Source organism: Toxotes jaculatrix, chromosome 15 (assembly GCF_017976425.1).
Source record: "Toxotes jaculatrix isolate fToxJac2 chromosome 15, fToxJac2.pri, whole genome shotgun sequence".
Taxonomy (NCBI): Eukaryota; Metazoa; Chordata; class Actinopteri; family Toxotidae; genus Toxotes; species Toxotes jaculatrix.
Window position 1 is genome coordinate 2,527,954 of NC_054408.1, and position 16,591 is coordinate 2,544,544.

Consider the following 16,591-nt stretch of genomic DNA (forward strand, 5'->3'; position numbering starts at 1 on the left):
TTTCCTGTGGTTTGTGAGTCATGTCCTATCAACAGCGTCATTATCAGTAAGACTCATTCCAGTTCATCACTACTTAATACCAAAATGTCCAAACAACCACCTGAATAATAGGTCTTTTTTATTAACAGACATCATGAAAATGTCAACAGTAACAAAATTTTTTAGTCCATTTTAAAAAAAAAAAAAGTGGGTTGGATTGACAAGACTCCTCCCACAAAATAACTTAATGAGGGAGAGGGTAAAAGAAGGGAGGTTGTGCTCGGATATTTAAATGTAGCTGATATTCGGTCCTTCCTTGTGGTTTCTACTCGTCAAATGTTTAAAGCGGTAAAAACTGGCTTATATCAGCACAGTCTCTGCCCATAAATTCACTGTTTCAGTTGCTATCGTGTCAAGGAAAGCGGAATATCAGGCACATTATACACAGTATTAAAATGGGGGCATGTCACAAAGCAGGATCAGAGTTAGCCAAAAAGCCTTCTAAATACTCCGAAACGTCATTTCAGAGGCCGAAGAGAAAGAGTATCTGACTGCTAGTACACGTACAAAGCTAGAGATTAAAGTTTTTCTTTGTTCACTACCACACAAGCCACACACCTACATTGTGTCTTAATAGCATTATTAGGTCAGCAGGCTAATTTAGTGATCCATTTCATGGGACACCCCCAAAACAGGCTGATAGGCAACACAAGCAAACAGAGAACAGAAGCAGACACAAAAAAGTGAAGCACCATCAGAAAACATGATAGTGAATTAAGAGAGGGGGAGAGAGGGCTGGCACGGCGGGGGGTTATATACAGAGGGGGAGGCTGTCAGTGTGTGTGCCTTTGTCAACAATACAGGTCACCATGATTACACGGGTTTCTTTGCAAATCCAGCTGCTTAAAGAAGATTAAAGAAAAGGTTTCCCTACAGGAGTAGTGTGAGAGCAGGGCTGTATCCAGACACACGGAGTGAATCTGAATGGACAGAGAGAGTAAACAGAAAATATCGTCTTGTCCTGCAGGCATGGCTGAACTCTGCTCCCGGGGTTCTTTACCTTTACTTCCTCTGAGATAGACACAGGTGACAAGGGAGGAGGGACATGGACAGTGTTACTAGACAGGAGCCTTAATACACTGTAGTGTGTGTGTGTGTGTGTGTGTGTGTGTGTGTGTGTGTGTGTGAGAATGTGTCTCCTCTGTGATGTGTAAGTATCGTGTTTACATGTGTCTCCCTTATGGCAGCAGCTGTATCCTAGGCCTCGCTCTCCCCAGCTGATGAGGTGTTCTGCACTTCCTCCTCCAGGATGGGCACGATCAGGTTGTCCTTGGACATCAGATTGTACTTCATAACGAAGCGCGTGAACCGGTGACACAGGAACGTTTCGTTCTGCAGACAGACAGACAGACACAGACACACACACACCACAGCTATGAAACTCTGCGTCCTGATGCGTCCTGAATCATCAAGAATCTAGATAATAACAGTTTAACACCATAACACACATTATCAAAAAAGCTGCAGATTAATTTTCTATGGATCAACTAATTCTTGCAGCTCAGGTTGTGCTGGTGGTGTACTGGTAACACATCCGTCATAATGTTACCAGGATCAGTAGCCATTGTAAATTTACTGCAGCCAACTCCATAGAACCGTAGACTCAACCACAGGTGCAGCTGTAGTCCAGTTATTAACCACATCTACAGCCACATCTTCACCAAGCACAGAAAGAAAAACCCACTGTGTGCATCAGGGGAACTGCATGCAGAGCACACCCCGGGAATAAGAGCATCTTCATGTGTACCTGCAACATGAGGTCTTTTCTAATGACCTATGACCTTTTCTAATGACCTAATAACCTACCTCATACTTGTCAAATATCTGGCGGTGATGGAAGTAGGCATGAGAGAATATCCTATAGATGCGCCGACAGACAGAGCCCAGTTTGGCCACTGACGACTCCTTGATGCTCACCCTAAAAAAACAAAACAAAAAGGAAGCTGAAAGTCTGAAAATCAGAATTGGAAAGTCTGCGCCTCCCAGTTTTTTTTACTTTCTGAAACTGATAATCTCACAAGGTATGCAGGATCTGATCACTGCAGGATCTAATCAATCTCTAATATGTAATAATCAGAACCTTCATGAAGGCAGGATTGTTGTATTAGACTGAATTCATTTAGCTATGTGCACCTGTTAAATATAATACAGACTTTTCCCTTTAGACATGATTTTATGACAAAGTGTACAAATTTGTTTCAAGCAACTCACTTTTCTGGCTACACAGGAGCAGCAGAAACAAGTTGTAAACAACACTGACAAATCATCTTTTTAGCTGATGAGAACTTCTTCACATTCACCAGCTCTGTGTTTGGTCTCTACCAGCTCCTGAGGGAAATATCCGACTCTTTAGCTGCTGAATGCTCCACTCTGGATCTGTAGATTCAGCTGGTTATTCTCTGAAGGTTCACCACCCTTCACACTGTCACAGAGACACCTGATAATATATTAATTACAGCCGAAAAAGACTGACCTGCTGGGGAAGTATTTGTTGCTATTGAGAAGACAGGCAGCTCCGTCCAGCGTGTGCCTGGTGTAATCAATGGCAGGGCACTGTGGATGCAACAGCACATAGAAACACACACAACTGTCAGTAAGAGCAGATTTTATTTCACATCACACACAGGCAGAGACAAATAAATTCATATGTGTGAAAGATACAGTCATGGAGGTGACACAGAGCACACTGCCTTCAGAAACCTTCATGAGGAAAGTGAGCTTTGAGTGAACCACAGTCTTGACTCACCTCTTTGGGTGTCTTGTGGGCGGCACATAAAAAGATCCACTGCTCAGTGGCTGTCATCTGGGTGCAGGTGTCTGGATGACACTCACTCTGCAGGAGGAAAGACAGGCACCACCACAGCTGACATTACACTGATACAAAATCAAAATGTTTCTCAAAAACAGAAATTCCTTTAAATCTGAAATTATATTCCTATATTTCTGAACTGTGTAAGATCCAGACAAAACATAACACATAATCCTTATATGAGTTTGTGTATCTGGTGAGTTTGATCACCTACCTGCAGTTTTACAGCTAGTCCATTAAGCTCCAGACAGAACTGCCTGCAATCAGGAACAGGAGCAGGAGTGAGTTATTCTGTCAGATCTAACAATGGTTTCTGATTCAGAAACAAGGTATCTGTCAAATACTGTGATCACTTTTTTAAAAATGTGATTTAATCAGAGTTATCCATCTGTTCCATATGCCCCAAAATATCCGCATATTTGGACGTTTGACAGCACCACTGAAAATCCGTGACTCCTCCTACTCCTTTTATTTCATTTGCTGCTTTGTTCACTCTAATGCTTTTCTTTGCCACTCAGCAGAATGCTCTAGGGTTTACTGGATATTCCAAGACCACGTTTAAAAATGTTTAACTTACCTGAGGTGTTCATACTTCCACACCCCTTCATCCTGACCCTCAGGAGGTTCCAAGATTTTGTCGATATTGGAGCAATCTGATCTAATGTTCTGCTGAATGTACTGAAAGAGAGACAGAACCAGAGGGTAAATGCATCTTCTGTGTAAAAAATCTGCTATGTGCAATAAAAATCCATACACAAAGAGTGAAATGTTCAGGTATTCTTCTTTTATAAACACAGCTAACATTAATATTTTAACCTTAGCTGTGGATCCAATTTAATGCTAACATTTGTCAGCTAATGTGCTGTTAAAGATGAACTTGTTATAAAATTAATAATCATCAAAGAACTGATTCATTGATTTGATATTTCATTGATTTTGCCTCTACTCAAATGACAAGATGGTACTACTAAATACCATACTCACACTCACTCACTCACACTAACACACGCACACACACACACCCACCCACCCAATATGACAACGCACCTGTTGGACAGCCAGGGTGCTGTCCATCTCCTCAAATGATTCATCCGGCCAGTTGTAGAAATCCTTTACATGGAGAGAGGACAAATTTAGTCTCCACTCAGGGTGGACAAAGCTGGCACCGTAGCATAATTAATGCTAGTTAAATAACTGACAGCTGTCAGCTGACGTTAACTAACAATAATTAGGAAAACTGACGTTAGCTTCAGCAGTTAAGAAGAAAGAAGAGAAAACTAAATGATAATGTTGCGCCAATGATTCCACTTGTTCACTTTACCAAACCTGGACTTGATTAACATGTAGACTACTGCAGCTGTTGAAAACACGGTCTCAGATTTGTGACACCTTTTACTGTCTCTGTGCTTGTGTGTGTTTTTTTTGACCACATCCGTCCAGGTCGAGGTGAAAACCCACAGTACTACGGTTTGTTAAATCTGGACTTGATTATCAGAGAACCTCCAAAGTCTGTTTAAAATACAGGTTCAGATCTGTGAAACTTTTATCCCATTTACAAAGACAAAAACAAATCGAAAAAGGTAATTTCACCCCATTTTTCTCATTCAGACCACATCAGATCGGGTCTACATAAAATTCCACTATACCGAGACTTGTTAAATCCGGACTGAATTACTAAGGACAGTCAAACTGGTTAAAACACGGGTTCAGATTTGTAAAACCTGCGAACTGGAAGCTAACTTTAGAGGCGTTTGGCAAGCTTGGCCTTATTTCACAACATGACACATGAAATATGAATGAATGGAAGTAATATAAACTGACTACCTGACGGCCGGTTTGAGGTTTGGTGTCAGGGAAAGTTTTACCGGAAAAAATACGTTATTGCCAAAGTTAGCAAACGGAGTTTTTCTCCATTACTCACAGCTATGAAGCTAACGCTAGCTAGTTCGATAACCGGGATGCGACTTCTTTCTGCAAAGCTAACAAGCATATACGCAAAATACTACCGTAAAAGCGTTCTGAGCTAGAGAACCGTTTATATCGACCAGATTGTGTTTGTACTTGTTAAATAATAATTAAATAATAATTATAATCGCACAGATCCCCGACAGAAGACGCAACACCCAGAGTCGTTTAACGTTACTCCAGGAACTAGACGGAGAATCGGCTAACGGCGGCTAACTTAGCTGGTCGTTTCCAGGTCAGGCCCTTCGTATATGTTGCCTAAGACCCAACTGTCGACAAAAGACGAGTAGTAAAACAACACGGCTCAAACGGGGCAGCTTCCCACAGTCGTGGGCACTTGTTAGCAGCAATGCTGAAGTGCTCCAGCGGGTTGAAAACAAACCTTTGCCTTGGTTCCAGGCCGATTCCTCCTGAGAACTGCAGTACCCTCCGCCATGACCATCTCGACAGAATACCCGGATGTTCGTCAGCCCCGCGGTGTTGAAGCGGCGGAGTCAGTGAACGCGGAGCGGCGAAGCGAATTCGCTATGTTTAACTAAGCGCGCGTCCACTCACAGTCATAAGATGGACTTAACTACACATCCGAGGCATTTCAACTCAGCATGAGCGTTTCCTTTTAAACGAATTTGTACTTATAATGCTGAGAAGAAGCTTAGCACAAAGTCTCCAGGGAGTCAGGGGCCCCAGGACCAGAGCCTTGGTTTGTAGTAATATTTGCTGTTGATCTATGGAGCAACATTAATTTACTAACCACTAATAAACCCCTTAATTACAGGTCATAAACACTATAAATGGAACCTATAAATCAGAAAATGGTGATGACATATTTAGCTTGGATTCATCTCAGCCTTAAGATATTCTTTAATCCCTTTGATTTAAATTAGAAAGGTTAAGTGAAATCGAGTGGGTTTAAGCTGGCAATAAATCTTTAACTTGTTCTTTGCAAGTCATGTCCTTCTATAGAAGTACAACAAAGCAAGTTCTGTTCACCGAGGAAGGCCATGAGACAGAGTCGAAAGCTACACAAAGCTCATAAAAAGAATATTATATCACAGCTGAACTGAATATATCAGCTGCTGACTGTTCCTCAGGAACAATGTGAAACCATGACACAAATAGACAACAATCGACAGTTCACCTTTATTATTGTAACAAAATCTGATTGGAATTATTTACAATTGAAATAACATAGAAAAAAGAAAAACAGACATGTACGAGGCAACTTAATTTCTTCTCTTCAGGGATGACAGGGGCTTTACATAAAACAAAGACGACTCATTCGATGTATTTACCGAGGATATCTCCATCACGGAACAGGAAATAGTCCTAAAAGAGAGAACAAGAACGCAAGACATTAAACCAATGAAGGTACAAAATGAAACGAATGTTTACTGATTCAGCTGAAAAGCTGACTTTACTGCACCTTGTCGTCCAGCATGACTTTAGTTCCACCGTACTCTGGTAGGAGTACTTTCTCTCCGACCTTCACGCTGACTGGCTGCAAGTCCCCTTTCTAGAAAAAGAGTCAGATATTTATGATTATTGATCCATCCTGATCTGACTAGAGCTGAAATTAACAATGATTTTTACAATCAATTAACCAGCCAATGACTACAGTTTTCAAATGTTTTTATTTATTTAATTTTTTTGTCACATTAACAGTCCCAACCCTGAAAATATTCAGCTTGCATGATATAAAAAAACTGACAGACTGAAAACCCTTAAATCAAAGGAGCAGGTTCACTTTTGACATTTAGCTTTACAAACCACTTTTCTCCCAGACATATACAGAGGCAGCAGGTTAAGAATTACCTGGTTGACAGAGCCAGGTCCTACTGCCACTACAGTGGCCTGCAGCACTTTGCCTTGAGACTTCTCCGGCAGCATGATGCCCCCCTTTGTTACCGTCTCTGCTGTGAAGCGCTCCACCAGCACCCGGTCAAACAAGGGCAGGAATTTTCTGAAGGCCTGAAAATCACCACACACAGATGAAATGAACCACAGTATCATGATCATGTAACACTGTGCTTGTGAAACACCATAGAATTAAAGCCTTGACATTTGCTGTAACAACACAAGATGACCTCTAGGGGCAGCCTTGAGTTAAATACTGACTGTGTTACACAAACCCAGGGACAATGGAGCCTGGACTCCACTGGATTTATACTGATAAAACACAGCCTCTGTCGGTTTTGATGCAGCTTAATAGCAAAGACTATTGCGTGAAAACTGTCAGAGGTGGAAACTAAACACATCTACTCATCACAGAACTTAAGCAGAATTTCTAGGTACATGTACTCGTGTGTTATACCATTTTACACTCCTACTTCCTTGACTTTCAGAAGGACATACTGTACATTTCACTCCACTACATTTATTTTACAGATATAGCTACTACTTGCAAATGAAACTGGTGTAAGTTAGGTGGAGGTGTGCTGGGAATTACTTTGTCACCAGACTCAGTGTGCTAACAACTCAGTGACTAGTAAGTAAATTTTCCTGTTAATACATATGTACCTTGTACTTGAGTAATACTTTGAATGCAGTCTTTTCCCTTGCAGAGTAATTTTAAACCACATTATTGCTGCTTCTGTTTAAGTAAAGCATCTGACAACTGTTATTCCACTGCATATAGTATAAAATCCATAAGATTAGTGAGAAGAGTAAGACAAAGAGGAGGAGGGGAATAAGGCTACAGAGATTAAATAAAGACAGTGTCTAAACAGGACACAAGAAGTCAACATTTCTTCATTCTGTCAAATTCTTCAGCGCACAGCTACAAGCAGGACGTCGACTTCATAAGATTTAAAACAGCAGCTGACACCAGTTCAATGACAGCAGATGTAGCAGTGACCTTGGGTGAAGGTTGTCTGGAGATGGAGGTGGAGGAGGATGGGGCAATCCCAGTTTGTTAACTGGGAAGAGGAGGTGGGGCTACTGCACTTCAGTGTGACCATGTACCCTGAGGTGGGGGTGGGGGGGACAAGGCCTGCTCCCTTCACTGATAACATGCTTTGATGATAACGTCGAGGTATCTCAGGATTTCAGGGCATCAGCCAGAAACACACACTAAAGTTATGAAAACAGTAGTGGTGATGAAATGTCCTCCAGGATTTTACCATTACAAGATAACATTCAAGGCCTGTTTGTCCAGTTTTCCTGAAGGTTCCTTAGAACGTTATATGAGGGGGTTGGAGGAGAACAAGTTGTATAAGATGGTTATGATTCCAACTGTCCCTTCCATTAACTGTTAAAATTATATATGCAGTGTGCCTAAAATGTCTTAATATCAGTGAGAGTTAACACAATACAACAGCAACAGAAACTACAGCCTGTAAAAATCACGAAAAAGTTTTAAAACACTGGAAATTATTATGTTCATTGAAGTCAACTTTGTGGCAGGGCAGTTTATAAAGTTTTAGGTGGAGATACATAAATTAAACTTGTTATTTTTAGTTTATTATATGTGAAGCAAAGAGGCAAATATTGTACTTTTTACTCAGCTACACAAAGACCATGTCTGCTGTTCTGTGGAAAGGGTTTTTGCTCTGATCGGACTGAGTCTGCAACTAACAATGACTTTCATCATCGATTCATCTGAAAGATTTTCTCAATGAAGTGTTTGGTCTATAAAAATGTCAGAAAATGGCCAAAGATGCTCCTGAAGATGATCAACAGTCTTTCAACGCTTTGAAGGAAAAGAAACCTGCAGTTTATTTGGCCTCTTAAATTTGCAAATTACTCCAAAGATTCCTCAGTTATCAAAGTAGTTATCAGTTAATTGTCAGTCAGTGGACTTATTGATTAATTAACTAATTGTTTCAGCTCCAGATCTGACATACGCTCTGCATGGGCAGGTCATGAGGTCAAACTCTCAGCTGCAAAAGTCAGAAATGTCTCAAACGAGAATGTGATTCATATTATTCATTAAACACGGGAATGTCTGCTTCAGTATAACAGATTTAAAAGACAACGGGTCCAAACTGTACTGAACTGTGTCTCCGGTCTCTTCATTCATCCACACGTGACTGCTGCAGCGGTGACTGACTGGGTCAGTTATCTGGAGGAGTCGGTTTCTCACCACATGCTCTTAGGAGGTAAAGCCGGTTCACTAACCACGAGGTTGGCGGTTCGATCCCCGGCTTCCACCCCGGGCAAGACACCAGCCCCCCGAGAAATACTGTTTAACATACCTAACGTTTAGCTTATCACCTGTTTGACCTTGTGGACGTTAACGGGAGCTAACGTAACATTAGCTGCTAACGATAACCAGACCATATAAATAAATAAATCACCTTCTTTTTGTTTTACCGCTCTCTGGTTTTGGTGATAGTTAGCACCGGTTTCTGGTCGGTATCTTACCATTTTCTGGACGTATTCGCGGTCTGAGAGTCGGCGTGAGGCTGCAGCCCGGGTCCTTCAGGAGCGTGGATCCAACACACTGAGCAAGACCTGTGTCTCCACGTGAGGAAAGCTCCAGAACGCGCATGCGCATTGGATGTGGCAGCCGATTCTTTGCCTAACAGAAAATTCCAGTACACCGACCAGCGACAGCAAAATACCCGTTTGTACAAACCGAAGTTACTTAGTGAGACCAAAACACGCACGGCCGATTATTATTATTATTAAAAAAACTATTTATGTCTCGTTCTTGTATTTAAGTATGGAGCAATATTGCACAATCTCAACTTTGACCTTTTTGTCCCCCTCCAATGGCACACGAGAAAATTCTGGAATCGTCCACCCGGGAACGAGCATATGCACATGTTCTGAATTAAAAGTTATAAATGGTGTTATTTGCAGACAATATATTAATGCCGCACATTATAAACTATAAAATGCAGGTAGAATTATGACAGTTTCATTCATAACTTTGATAAAAGACAGTTGTTTTAAATTGATTGTCGTTATGCGCAGTGCGGGGCGTGTCGGTAAAGCCCCGGATGTGATAGACCATGTGCAGTCCGGTCTTATTCGCTCCACACGACCGTCCTCTCCTGCAGGAGTTATATCATTCCGTGTTGCAGACCTTGTAGCAGCTACGAGCTTTATTACCCACAGGTAAGTGCTGACATTTTATAAACTGATCGTAGCTGACAATACAGGCTATTTACTTTTAACTAGCGATGCCTTTTTTAAATAGCAAATTCAGTGTTAGCTAGGAGGAAACATTGATCACTCCTCAGCTTAAAGTCCGCCCAGAAAACAGACGTTTCTTTTTAACAGCAAGGACACGCATGTTAAGATGTCACCGCAGACTTCCACTAGCTGCTCAATTATCTATTTAAGCAACGCATTTGATCTTAATGTGATATTTAATGTTATTAAATCGGGAGTGTGGTGTTTGTCAGACTGATGAAGAACTGAGGACACGTTGGACAGCACTGCACAAATGGTCTGATCATAATCAGTATTAATGATAATAATAATTACTAAGATTATGATAGTTTGCTTTCAGTTACATGGGTGTGGAGTAATTATTGATTAGACAGTGTGGTGGTCAATCACCAGGCTGATCAGATCAGGGATGAGGGGGCGCATGCTTTTACAGTTTGACCTTGTGACTCACGACCTGAGGAGCACACGTGGGTTCACAAGGAACTGGTTTTGGGCATAGATTTCATCATCTGTGTAATTTCATAACTGGGTTACTTAGTTTATGGAAGAGAATTTGGATTTTACGACGTCAAGTTTAATCAGTAATAACAAGTTAAAATAAGTGTCATCAGTATTAGTCCTCCATCCAAGGTCTTTTTTTAGTGGTGTCTGTGAAGGTTTAGATAATTTAGTCTGAACTGTCTTCATTAGAGATGAATCCACTTATTATCTTCGATTTCCTTCTATCTTCTGATGTTTCATTCATCATGTGACCAATGAAACATCAGAAAGTTAAAAATTCAGAGTCCAGCATCTAATTGAATAATGGACTAATTGTTGCAGCTGTGGACCAGATGTCAGCTGAACTTTACATTTTCTGTTGAACGTTTTATTTATTTATTGCTTTTTGTTACTTGATGTTTTTTGTTCTGTTTTATTATTTATCTTGTTTTAGATTTATCACTTTATTTCTTTATTTCTTCTGTCCTCTTAAATGTGCAGCTCTTCTCTGTTTCATATCTGTGTTTTCTGACACTGATTTACTAAACAATTCATTACATAAGTTGAATAAGCAAATGAAAATATGTTAGTAATATTTAAACCTCAGAAAAAAGCAAATCCATCCCTTCACAGCTGCAAATGTAAAGTGAAATATGATCATTTCCATCCCACAGGTTTAATCATTCATTCATTCATTCATTCACTGGTAGCTCGTTATACCACTACTGTCCACTGGGGGCAGAGTAAACCTTTATAAGACAGTCTGACCTCCTGTGACCCTTTTGGTGGGCGGGGGGGCGGGTGGGGGGGGGTGGATCTGGAGAATAAGTGTTCAGGTGTGCTTTGGCTTCACTCAGCACATGTTGAAAACTCTGCACATCAGAACGTTCAGTCCTGTAGAAATAATTTAGTGGATTTATTTGAACCACTTCGCTTCATCTCTATGGGAGTTATTGTCTCAAACACGTTTAATAAATTCCTCCTCACGTGTTTTCTCCCCATAGAGATGTTCCGCCTACCCACAGTCATGAAGCAGGTGAGGCCTGTGTGCCGGGCGCTGGCTCCTCACCTGACGCGAGCCTACGCCAAAGATGTGAAGTTTGGAGCTGATGCTCGCGCCCTCATGCTGCAGGGGGTGGACCTGCTGGCTGATGCTGTGGCCGTCACCATGGGCCCAAAGGTAATATGAGGTTCTCTTATCTTGGATTCAGGGTTCTGCAGGATTTTAGAGAAAAATCCCCAGTATTATTGTTCCTGACCTCTGACCTTAGTTTAGTTTAACATGTTGCGCCCTGCAGAAACTGTTAATCACTTTGAATTGATGTTAACACAAGATGTTATTTAGACTCTTATCTCACCACTTGCTGCCTCCATGTCAGGGTCGTACCGTCATCATTGAGCAGAGCTGGGGCAGCCCTAAGGTCACCAAGGACGGCGTGACGGTCGCCAAGAGCATCGACCTGAAGGATAAGTACAAGAACATCGGTGCCAAGCTGGTGCAGGATGTCGCCAACAACACCAACGAGGAGGCTGGCGACGGCACCACCACCGCCACGGTGCTGGCTCGTGCCATCGCCAAGGAGGGGTTCGACACCATCAGCAAAGGCGCCAACCCTGTGGAGATCCGCCGCGGAGTCATGATGGCTGTGGAAACCATCATCAATGAGCTGAAAAAGCTCTCCAAGCCGGTCACAACCCCTGAGGAGATCGCACAGGTATATATGGAAATAAGCAACTGTTTGTGAAAGAGTTGTGAATATCAACTTTAAAAGTGATGAATTGTCAGTGTGGTGTTCACAGCTTGTTCTCTGTCGGCCCAGCTTTAACCGTGCCCACTGTCTTTCAGGTTGCTACAATCTCAGCCAATGGAGACGTGGAGATTGGAAACATCATCTCCAACGCCATGAAGAAAGTTGGCCGCAAGGGAGTCATCACTGTCAAGGTTAGATTCAGCGTTCACGCACAGTTATAAAGAGACTCGGGTTCAGGTGGAGCATGGAAATAATCGGTTGCTCTTTTGTGTCTCAGGACGGGAAGACTCTGCACGATGAGCTGGAGATCATCGAGGGGATGAAGTTTGACCGTGGCTACATCTCCCCTTACTTCATCAACACCGCCAAAGGTAAAGATGCTCACACTATTTTATAATTTACCAGACTTGTCAATTCAACGCTTCCTTCCCTGCTCAGTAACCAAATACCATGTTAAACCTACCCTCCCCTTTTCAGGTCAGAAGTGTGAGTTCCAGGATGCCTACCTGCTGCTGAGTGAGAAGAAGATCTCCAGTGTCCAGAGCATCGTGCCGGCCCTGGAGATCGCCAACCAGCACCGCAAGCCGCTGGTTATTGTGGCGGAGGACGTGGATGGAGAGGCCCTCAGCACCTTGGTTCTCAACAGGTATCATCGTGTTTTCTAATCCCATCTGAAAAAAGCTCAAAGACATTATTCAGCTGAATATATTACACTGGAAAAAGTGTTTGATTAAGATCTAAAATCAGGGAATATTCATTGACTTCTTGCACAGGCTGAAGGTTGGGCTTCAGGTGGTGGCTGTTAAAGCACCAGGCTTTGGCGACAACAGGAAGAACCAGCTGAAGGACATGGCTATCGCCACCGGGGGCACTGTAAGTCAACATTTCAATCCAGGGTCTTAAAGTCTGAATTCAGTTGCCTCAGAGACCCAGGCTCAGGACCCTGGTCCTGTGGGCCCAGGTCACGTTAATCGATTAATGATTATTTTGTTACACTGATGAACCAAAACATTCTGACCATCAGTGCTAAAGTGTATTAACCCCTGATATTAAATGTCCATCTTGATTTTTAATCTATTCCTCTTTTCCTTTCTCCAGGTGTTTGGAGATGAGGCTCTGGGCCTGACCCTCGAGGACATCCAGGCTCACGACTTTGGTAAGGTCGGTGAGGTGCAGATTACCAAAGACGACACCCTGCTGCTGAAGGGAGGCGGCAGCCCGGCTGAGATTGAGAAACGGGCCGTGGAGATCGCTGAGCAGCTGGAGAACACCACCAGCGATTACGAGAAGGAGAAACTCAACGAGAGGCTGGCCAAGCTCTCCGACGGAGTGGCTGTGCTCAAGGTGAGTCTCAAACAGAAGCACAGGCGGTATGAGCTGCCGTTCTAAAAAAATAAAGGAGTCACGGCTTTGCTCCATTTCAGATCGGAGGAACGAGCGATGTGGAGGTGAACGAGAAGAAGGACCGTGTGACAGACGCCCTGAACGCCACCCGGGCAGCTGTGGAGGAGGGAATCGTCCCAGGCGGAGGCTGTGCTCTGCTGCGCTGCATCCCATCGCTCGACACCCTGAAACCTGCCAACTCTGACCAGAAGATCGGTGAGTAAACACCGGCTCAGATCAACTGAAACTATATTAAATAGTAATGATGATACTTTGCGTCCCCGTATTTAGGATTTATAAGCAGTATATAAATATTTACACCTCACCACATCATTACTGGAGAGATCTGCTCCGATGAACTGTGGTTTTAAATATGAGATACCAAGTTATTACACCTGACAGTCACATAGAATTCAGAGAACAGTAGTTACATACGTACCTTCTGTTTCCTTCCGTCCAATCAGGTGTGGATATCATCAGGCGGGCGCTCCGTATCCCCGCCATGACCATCGCTAAGAACGCAGGTGTGGAGGGTTCACTCGTGGTGGAGAAGATCCTGCAGGGATCAGCTGATCTCGGCTACGACGCCATGCAGGGAGAGTACGTGAACATGGTGGAGAAGGGCATCATTGACCCCACCAAGGTACAGTGCAGCCAATCAGATGTTGTGTTTGAAGCGTCTGGTCAGGACAAAACATGACTTTTCTCATGTTAGTGAAGGAAACAGTCTCAACAAGGAGGCAGATTTAGATTTAAACAGTGGATTCTAAAGATCTGAACCTCATCAACACTGCCACCTAGTGGTTAATCAGGTCTGAGGGAAGTTGTACAGGTTGTAAAGCTCTCTGTGCGAAATTTAAGATTGTCAGGAGGCCTGTGACCCTTTAACAAAGTTTATATCAAACGATGACGTGTGATGTTGATGGGGAAGAAGAAATGATGCAGAGGATGTGTGAAGGAGGATTTATTGTTGCATTAGACTGGAATAGTTTTAGTAAAAACTTCAGTGAAGTGACCTTGGATCATCTCTACAGGTGGTGAGGACGGCGCTGTTGGACGCTGCAGGAGTGGCCTCTCTGCTCTCCACCGCCGAGGCCGTCGTCACAGAGATCCCCAAGGAGGAGAAGGAGATGCCAGGAGGCATGGGTGGCATGGGTGGCATGGGCGGCATGGGTGGCATGGGAGGAGGCATGGGTTTCTAAGCCAGTCCTCCTGACTTGTTGCTGTACAGACTAATATGCAGAGTGGTGCTGGGGGTGGCTGAGGAACACGAAAAAAAAAAATCCTCCACAAACGTGCAACCACCTCCACCGAACTCTGCCCACACTGACTGACCATGAGAACGCTGGAGCCGCCCCCAATATTTAATTCCACCTCCTGCCTCTTTGCCCGGGTTTCTGGAGGAGCCAGCCTCCATCGACCCAGCCTGGAGGAGGAGACCCCATCGAGCCCTTTTACTCCACCCGAACCCTTAAATGGCTCTGCTCAGTGATCCATCAACATGTGCTCAAAACTCATAGTTCATCATGTAAAATGCTCATAAAGGTGAATGTGATCTCTAAAGAGGTAGTGAAGTGATTAAAGTGGTGAAAGAAGAAACTAACGTAGAACATGTACTGAGGATGCTGTGTTCCCACAGAGAGAGCAGGGCGTGAACCAGAAAAGATGCACAGCCAGGAATGTGTCTGTCCTTTATTTTTTGTTGTTCTAGTATTTTGTTAATTCTTTTTTTTATATGTATCTGCCATCATGTTTTTTTTTCCCCAGATAATATGACGTGGTTTAAAATCTGTCTTTGAGTTAATTAAACCAGTTTTCTTACAGAGCCTGTGCATCTCTCTGTGTCTCTGAGGTGACGTTAAATTCTTTTTCTAAATTCGTCTGGTGATGGAGAAACGATCACCTGATCCCTTGTACCTGACCACGACTGGACAAAGAGTGCCTACAGAGTCCGAGCATCACCAGGGGCCTGTGTGAAACCGTGTGAAACCTAAATGTTTACGGAGATGTCTGGCTCTAGTTGTTTTCATTCATGCAGTATCATGTTTTTGTTTTGTTTTTTGGATGGTTTCACTTCACGATGAATGGCTGAATGAGTTTGGACCATTCAAGGTCTCTGGTCTAAATGTGAAAGCCTGTTGCGTCCTAGTGCTGTTAAACAGTGATCTTCATTTGTGTGACGCAGACGTGTGTCACGCGTGTCCCCCTCTGCTTTTACTACGAGTCACAGAAAACTATGTGACATAATACTAGCATACAAATCTCGGTGGGTGGTGTTTCTTTTCCACATTAATACATTATTAGCAGCGATCATTCGACTTCTGTTTTGTACGATGTAGACGATTAATGGTGATTGTTTTTTTTTATTTAATAAATTCAATTGTTCTGATGTTTTGCTGTTTACTCTGCTTCTTTCTAAACAAAACTTTGGTCACTCCACCTGCTGAGGAATATGTTTACCATTAACCTGCTCTGAAAAGAAGAAATGAAAATAAGAACATTACAATTTCATAACATCTGCGAAACTCCCTGCACTGATGAAGATCATGTGATGTGATCAAAAGCTACAGAACAGCTGCTGAATAGATCTTGTGATTGTTTCCTCAATTATTTCCCGAACATAAAGAAATTCTGGAAATTTATTAAAAACACCTGTTTTGTTTAAAATGTAACACAGATGCTATTAAATTATTACTGTAATAATATATAATATTTAATTTAAGGATCAAATAATCTTAGAAGTGATCCATGTTACCTTCCTCTGAAAATGATAAACACTCCATTTGACAAAGCAGGTCAAAGTTCAGAGTTCAAATTAAACTGTCCTTCTCCAGCAGTGACATTTCCAAACCTGATGACTGATGTTTGCTTCGTACCGTCTGCAGCTCTATTCTTACCACTCACATGTTTCTGTTCCTATTTCTGTCCAGTCAACTACACAGCAGTCAAACAAACAAACAAACAAACATCAAAACATCAGTCAGGGTTTTTTTTTTTTAGAAAAAATAGTTTATAAATCATCAGGTCATGCAGTCCATACAACTTT

At 42.6% G+C, this 16,591-nt stretch overlaps 2 protein-coding genes across 5 annotated transcripts; one reads left to right on the plus strand and one right to left on the minus strand.

The window, feature by feature from the left end:
- Positions 1-101: 101 nt before the first annotated feature.
- LOC121194327 (MOB-like protein phocein) lies at positions 102-9,330 on the minus strand. 4 transcript variants are annotated; one of them, XM_041057152.1, is made up of 9 exons: positions 9,176-9,330; positions 6,626-6,781; positions 3,896-3,958; positions 3,426-3,526; positions 3,063-3,105; positions 2,786-2,872; positions 2,513-2,592; positions 1,846-1,957; positions 102-1,371 (listed from the first exon to the last, which is right to left on the minus strand). In XM_041057152.1, the coding sequence occupies exons 1-9, from the start codon at positions 9,176-9,178 to the stop codon at positions 1,237-1,239; spliced, it is 780 nt and encodes a 259-aa protein (XP_040913086.1). In that variant the 5' UTR covers positions 9,179-9,330; the 3' UTR covers positions 102-1,236. The 4 variants fall into 4 exon arrangements, with proteins under 4 accessions (XP_040913086.1, XP_040913083.1, XP_040913082.1 ...); XM_041057149.1 differs by lacking the exons at positions 6,626-6,781; positions 9,176-9,330 and adding an exon at positions 5,196-5,279 and having other exon boundaries at positions 102-1,050; positions 1,207-1,371; XM_041057148.1 differs by lacking the exons at positions 6,626-6,781; positions 9,176-9,330 and adding an exon at positions 5,196-5,279.
- A 440-nt stretch (positions 9,331-9,770) lies between these two features.
- Positions 9,771-14,879, plus strand: hspd1 (heat shock 60 protein 1). Its single transcript, XM_041057684.1, has 11 exons — positions 9,771-9,874; positions 11,416-11,591; positions 11,791-12,126; positions 12,258-12,353; positions 12,440-12,533; positions 12,640-12,808; positions 12,936-13,035; positions 13,261-13,506; positions 13,587-13,761; positions 14,010-14,188; positions 14,580-14,879. The coding sequence occupies exons 2-11, from the start codon at positions 11,418-11,420 to the stop codon at positions 14,745-14,747; spliced, it is 1,737 nt and encodes a 578-aa protein (XP_040913618.1). The 5' UTR covers positions 9,771-9,874; positions 11,416-11,417; the 3' UTR covers positions 14,748-14,879.
- The last annotated feature ends 1,712 nt before the right edge of the window (positions 14,880-16,591 follow it).